Raw genomic sequence first — 7,113 nt, forward strand, 5'->3', positions numbered from 1 at the left:
CGTCTATGGAGTCGTATTGTATCAATCTCCTCTCATCACAGACCACTTGAGGCTTTGTGGACGTGAGTACCTCAACAAAAGATCTGGTATCTCTAAACAGAAGCTTGGGTTTATGAGGTGGAGCAGGTTTAGGTAGGGTTTTTGATGGTATTAAGGCAGGATTAAAGGGACGATGTTTGGCTGGGTTTACTCTTAGCTTGTAAGTGTCAAACTAAAGGTTGTTGGCGTGATCACAAAGGTCATTAACAGGCATGAGAGATAATATGTCCACAAATCCAAAGTGTCGACCAAGAGCAGTTTTTCGCTTGGAGAGAAACAACTTGGTAACCCATCCAAACTTAAGGAAAGTCTTTTTCAGATCTTGATAATCAACCCAAGAAGGAAATCTCTTAAAAAATAGCTTAATAGGTTGCGAGATAGGAGGGGCAATGTCATAAGTTGACAAGCCAAGGCTTTTGGTGTTGATGCAGAGGGTAAGGCAGGGGTAGAGGCAGAGTTTCGAGCAAAGGTAACATGGCAATTTGGATATTTAGGAGTCGGTAAGGTTGCTGCAGATGATTGCAACAAAATGTGAGCATGTTGGTCTGGTCTTGCTGCGGTGGCAAGGGGAAAGTGGTGGATTAAGATAGGTTTGGTAGGCAGGGGAGGGTGGTGGATTGGGAGAGTTTTGGTCGTTGGAAAAGCGGTGGATTGAGATAAAATGATTACTATTTTATTTTGTTTTATGAGAAACTCCTTTATCTTAATCCACTATCCAATTACTAATTAAATGTCAAGCGCAATAATGAAAACCAATTTACTTAACATTCTATGTGAATTTTATTAGTTGATTAAGATAATCAAACCAAATAAATGAGCAAGGTCTTAAGATATTTTTTATTCATTAGCATATGCCTTTATAATGATGATCAAATTGATTTTTTTAAAAATAAAAAAAGTTAACATACTTCAAAATGGAGGATCTCATTTTGAAGTAGCACGTAGCATTGAGAAATTCCAACACGGACAGAGTAATTAAGGCCTCGTGGGCAGATATGTATTAATTTTCAAGGCTATAACATTGAAACAACTGATATTTAAGCAAACATATATTTTTATTCTCAATCCTCTTGAATTTTGATATTTAAATATTTTTAATATTTATCAATCAATTTAATCTCGGTATTTTTCATTCTCAATCTGGTATCGAAGTTTTGGCCTCATATATAGCACTGTCGAGCAAGTTAGACCTAGCTAGCAGGAAGTTGAAGGGATTCCCAGTCATCTTCATCAACTCTGGAGGAATATCGGTCAAACATTTCATCACTCACTAGCTTTAATAATCTTGGAGGCTCCCACTGTTAGAACACAAGAAATCGAGATTTAATCATTACATCATGTGATTTATGTCATGAATAACAGAAATTATCAAACATATATATTGCTCACTGTCTTCTAATAACATGCAAAAAAATATTATATTCACAAGCAAGGCATTGATCAAATGTTTGCGTGCGGTCGTCTCTAGTCTAATTAACATATATAAATTTATCTTTCTTGATATAAAAAAATATACAATAAATTAGCAAAAATATAATACTAATGACTTAAAATCCCTCGTTATATACCGATTTAAGGGAAATCTTCAGGCTTGTCGGACTGGCTACCTTCATGGATTTTATTGCCTCTAGAATCCATTTTTCCGCAACATTTACTGCCTCACTCTCCTGATAAAACAAGTCAAACAACATCATATTGCAAGCACTCCTAATACCAGACTAAAAAATATAGGACTTAATTAGGAAGAGATCAAAGATCCATTGCCTCTTATGACATTATCATATATACTAGGTGTTGATATTTATTTTCATCTTAGAAAAAATCAAGATTTACCCTTTGAACTCAAGTTTTACCCTCTATTTTTTCCCCTCTCTAAAAATAAGAACCAAAGTTAATATAAAAATAAAATTTTAAGAGATGATATTGAAAAATAAATATTCAAAACAAAATATATATAGCAATTAAAAGTCTAAGGATCAAATTTGATATAATCAACAAATAATGCCATTTCTAAATTTTTCACAAATTCCAGAAAGTGTTTTCCGCCCAAATTTTTCAGGAAAACACTTTTCTAAAAACCAAGTCAAACTTTTTCTTTTTACTAGAAATTGTTTTCCATTGACCAACTTTTTTAATGGCAAACAAACTCAAGAAAATTTAGAAAATAATTTCCCAGAAACCACTTTCCTGAAAACCAAGTTAAATTTTTCTTTGATTGAAAAGTGTTTTCTGTTGACCGGAAAATATTTTCCATTAACTAGAAAATATTTTCTATTAACTGGAAAGTATTTTTTATTAATTAACTTTTCTATTAACAAACAAATACAAAAATATTTTAAAAAATTATTTTTAAAAAATTATTTTTCAAAAAACAAACATAAGAAAGATGGATGATGCTCAAAAACAAACATGCTCACAAATATCCAAGTTTTGCTGGAGAGGGGATATGACCCATGTCTTTGGTGAGTTGATGGCGTGGAAACGGTCACTATATGTACGGTGATTCTTCAGTTTTTTCTACAATGAGCTAACCCTCGTTAAATAGACTTGATGGCTTTTCATTATTGTACATTAAATATGGACGAGCCCACTGTCCTTGGAAGTTACTCGGTGATAAGAGATGTCTGCTAATGCGATTATGCCACTTTTTTACTTGGTCCTTGTAATTCTGCCTTTGACTTGAGAAGAAAGGATTTCTTACTTGGTACTCCAGGCTTCAAATCTGTAGTTAATTGAACAGGCACGATTCCATTCTTATCATTGATTCTGCCCAAACGCTAGCTAGCTGCTCTTAAGTCTCGATCCAAGACTTGCTATAATAAGATCGTCACCTGTTTTCATGAGCCCAGCTCGTGGGTTTGATGATTTAAGGATTAGGGTGGCTAGAGCGGCAGCTTCTGGTGGTTGTTGAGGTTATGGAGTGAGGTTGGTTGTGGCGATCGTAAAGGGGTAGGGTTTTAGCGGCTGTGATTTTTTGAGAGTTGAAAGAAGTAAAGAACAAGCATGTACCATAAAATTCAATCACTCATACTGATGACATAACTTCCATAAACACAATCTTAATTCGTACAAATTGCGCAAACAAATAAAAAAAAAAAGAGTATTTGATATATATTAAAGGGATATTAAAAAGATATTAAAGAGATAATTATTTTTATCCGTAAAAAAATATTTATCCAAAAAATTATAAAAAATATTTTTATATGTATTTATTTTTTAAAATATTCCACAAGCTTATTTCTCTATAATATAATATGACATATATAGTTATATTTTATAAAATAAGCTATGTATGAATATAGGATATAATAAAAAAAAATACATCATTATACTTTTTAGATTTCATTTTTTTATTGTAAATGAGTAAATATTTTATATTAAATATTTTATATATATTAAATAAATTTGAAAAAAAAATTAATTTATTAATAAATTATTTTTCAGTTCATTTTTCATAATACAACCAAACACTGGAAAGTGTTTTCCAGTTCATTTTTTCATAACACTATTAAACATGGAAAAATACTTTCTAGAAATTCACTTTCCTCAAAATTTACTTTTTAAAAAGAATTCATTTTCCTGCAAATAAATAGAACCTAAATAGTTTTTGTTGGCTTTTCATTATTCTACATTAAATATGGACGAGCCCACTGTCCTTTTTAATATATATTTTTTAATCTAATGAGCAACACGTTTTAAATCCAACATATATATAAATGATTGTGGACAGCTGCAAACAATTAAATAATGAAAACAAGAATTAGTAAAACCCATCATCCAGCAATCAATATATATTGTTTAGGGTTTATATAGTTGATGCTAATAAAATAAAAACAAATAAATTAACCTCCATTTTCTTTAATTTGACAGTACTAGATACTGTAACCATGAGGGATTCAATTATTCAATTATTTCTAGAGGTTAATTTTAACATCTTTTCTGTAATATATTCTACAGATTTTGAGCAGGCATTTCCTGTCCTGGAATTAAAGATACATAAGCCAGGCATTTCTAGAGGTGAAGTAGTACTGATGGATATTATTTTTATTTTCCTAGTTTCAAAGTTTTGGCCTCCTAAGATCGACGACTGAGCTGGATCTAGCAGGGAGTTGAAGGGATTCCCAGTCATCTTCATCGACTCTGGAGAAATATTGGCCCACCATTTCATCACTCACTAGCTCTAATCTTGCAGGCTCCCACTGTTACAACACAAGAAATCGAGATTTGATCATTGCATTATGTATGTCATGGATACAAAGCAATATCACGCACATAGTAGTACTGCATGCATGTACCTTGGGATTTTCGTCTTTGTCCAGTAACATGGCTCTTATTCCCTGTAGGAAACAGTTAAATTAGGTTTTGTTTGGTTACTGTTATGAGATAAAAATGACAGCTATAAATGAAGATAAAATTGTGTTTAATTAAAGAGACGGCAATGAAAAACATTTCTATAATAGTTTTAAAGTGTATTTTTGTATTTTTAAAATATAAATTACAGGAAATTATGTCTCATTTATATTTAATGTTTCCGTCTTGACTATTTGAAACAGTAACCAAATACTTTGCTATCTTAAATACTAATATTTAGGTTTTTATCATGATGTTTCAATCACCTCAAAAAAATCCATGCTCACTGTTCTTCTCATAATGTGGCAAAAAATGTTATATTCACGAGCGAGGCATTGATCAAGTCCTTGCGTGCGGCCCTCACTTATCTAATCACCATATAAGAATTTTATAAATTCGAGATATAAACAAATATACATTAAATTAGTAAAAATATAATACTAATGACTTAAAATCCCTCATTACATACCGATTTAAGAGAAATTTTCAGGCTTATCGGACTGGCCGCCTTCATGGATTTTATTGCCTCTAGAACCCACTTGTCTGTTCTATTTCCTGCCTCAATCTCCTGATAAAACAAGTCAAACAACATCATATTGCAAGCACTCCTAATATTTGAGGCTTTCTATGATTAGTACGTTTCTTTCTGCAATGTATAAGAGCTTACTAGTGATGATAGTATTTCTTCAACTGTTTTTCTTGAGAAACATTTGTTAATAATCTCCAATCTGTTTAATGATTGGACATTCAGAATTCAGGAACAATCTTGGCTGACAATAGAATATAACGGAGAAAGTAGATAAATTCTCTCGAAGAACCTGATGATTACCTGCTATAAACGCCAACCTGTTTCACATTTGGTTTGTGCTCAAATTTGCTGATGATCTTAGAAATTTTGTCGGTATCAGAAGAAGTTACTTCATCGAGAGCACTTTCCACTAAATGGAGATCCTATGCAAAGAGAAAGAAAGGTTTGAATTATGCAAACCTGAAGGTATATAAGAAAATATACACGATCATGTAAATTTCCAAGGCATCAGTACCTTTGAGAGGACGAAATGAGTTGCAAGGCCACATGCAACCATATCTTCCCCTCTTATCCTAGTTCCAGCAAGTCCCAAATATTCACCTAAATAAAAATGAGAAAGTATGAAAATCCGTACAGATATTGTTGAAGTAGATAGGGTTAATTTTAAGTAGTTACCAAAAAACCCAGGGAGCCTGGAAAGGAAATGCGATGCCCCGACATCAACAAAATGTCCTATTGCTGTTTCTGGCATTGCAAACACCTGTATATGCAAGTTCTTCTATCAATAAGAGTTGATGCACACATGAAACTAGTTACATGAAGGTGATGAGAACCAAGGATCTTCAAAATTACAGCAGAGTCGAATTTGAAGTAAAAAACGGCAGGACTAGGATCTCAAAGTTAAGGAGTTCTGGGTTTTGAAAGAGTTCTGAGTTCTTATTTGAATCAACTATGTTAGGTTATATTATAATATGGATTAGGGTTATTTTTATCGGTTAACAATATCTTAGAACATTATCATCAAGAAATAAAATACCAAACACCTTTCGGAAACTTTTCTGAAACCTTCTATTCCTACTTGAGTTTCCATCAGAAGGCCTTGACTCTGTAAATTGTCAAAGGGGTTAAAATATAGCAGAAGCATACAGTATTTTCAGTGACAATGTTGAATGCTCCATGCATAGATAGACCAGCACCAGCCCCCATCACGATTCCATCGATGAGTGCAACCTTCAATGTCCAACAGAATACATCAAAATCTATTCCAGATGATAATTAGACTGAAGAATTACAGGATATTATTGACATTTCGAATGTGCATATTGATGGAGCCAGATAATCTTGTATGCATACCACAGGCTTTCCATATGTGGCAACTACATAGTCCAGAATGAGACTTTTCTTGTAAGTATTTGCCCCATGACTCCAATGCCCTGCTTCATCCAAGAAGATAAACATTAATAAATGGCATCAAACATTTGCTTATTACTTGAAGGTTTCATTGAAGATGATTTTCACCTGCGACCATATAAATATATGATGCCACAACATCACCACCTGCACAAAACGCCTTCCCATTTCCCTGCATTAGATGTAGCCGAGTGTGGTTAGACAATAGCGGCATTAGTGAAACGTATAATACTGATAGGGTTGAATCATGTACTGTAAAGTTAGTTAGTTAATATATGATTCATATTCTAGCAGATTTTGTAATCACTTATACCTTCAATACCACAACTTTGACTTCAGGATCAACCTCGTAGGCTTTCAACTTCTTTGTCATTTCAGAGATCTGTCAACAAAATAAACAATTAGTATATCAAGGTTTTTTTGTTCTTATGAGCAGGTTAGCGACAAAGAAAGTCGATGGTGTTGAAGTAAAAGGGAAAACGTGTAATATTACACAGGAAAGGAATCGTGTTTCTTTCTTTGTACAATATACTCGAAGGAAGAAAGGATCTATCTACCATGTGATGGTTGATGCAGTTTAATTTCTGTGGTCTGTTCAATATGATCTTCTTCACAGATGAATTTCCTTCAAATAGCACCTAGAGGATAAAAAATGATCACATGAAAAGAAATGAAAATCTTTTCTGGTTTGAAATCGCAAGGAAATGTGGCAACAGAGAAATGAAAATGGAAAGTGCATGTGCCTGATTAACATCCTTGTCGAAGGAATGCCGGATCATAGCCAT

General features: G+C 33.0%; 1 protein-coding gene across 1 annotated transcript; it reads right to left on the bottom strand.

Moving 5' to 3' along the window:
- Nucleotides 1-3,845: 3,845 nt before the first annotated feature.
- LOC118027529 (3-hydroxyisobutyryl-CoA hydrolase 1) lies at nucleotides 3,846-7,113 on the bottom strand. Its single transcript, XM_035030903.2, has 14 exons — nucleotides 7,072-7,113; nucleotides 6,886-6,966; nucleotides 6,642-6,710; nucleotides 6,437-6,500; nucleotides 6,272-6,351; nucleotides 6,065-6,148; nucleotides 5,594-5,678; nucleotides 5,433-5,518; nucleotides 5,219-5,340; nucleotides 5,057-5,117; nucleotides 4,859-4,957; nucleotides 4,656-4,757; nucleotides 4,335-4,376; nucleotides 3,846-4,238 (listed from the first exon to the last, which is right to left on the bottom strand). Exons 1-14 carry the CDS (start codon nucleotides 7,111-7,113, stop codon nucleotides 4,098-4,100), a joined length of 1,158 nt encoding a protein of 385 aa, XP_034886794.2. The 3' UTR covers nucleotides 3,846-4,097.

Source organism: Populus alba, chromosome 6 (genome assembly GCF_005239225.2).
Source record: "Populus alba chromosome 6, ASM523922v2, whole genome shotgun sequence".
NCBI lineage: Eukaryota > Viridiplantae > Streptophyta > Magnoliopsida > Malpighiales > Salicaceae > Populus > Populus alba.

Coding starts and splice junctions, on each gene's coding strand:
- LOC118027529 (XM_035030903.2), bottom strand. CDS start 7,113: ATGGCTATGATCCGGCATTCCTTCGACAAGGATGTTAATCAG. Junction 6,501..6,641: donor TCAAAGTTGTGGTATTGAAG/GTATAAGTGATT, acceptor CATCTAATGCAG/GGAAATGGGAAGGCGTTTTG. Junction 5,118..5,218: donor CAGGTTGGCGTTTATAGCAG/GTAATCATCAGG, acceptor ATCATTAAACAG/ATTGGAGATTATTAACAAAT.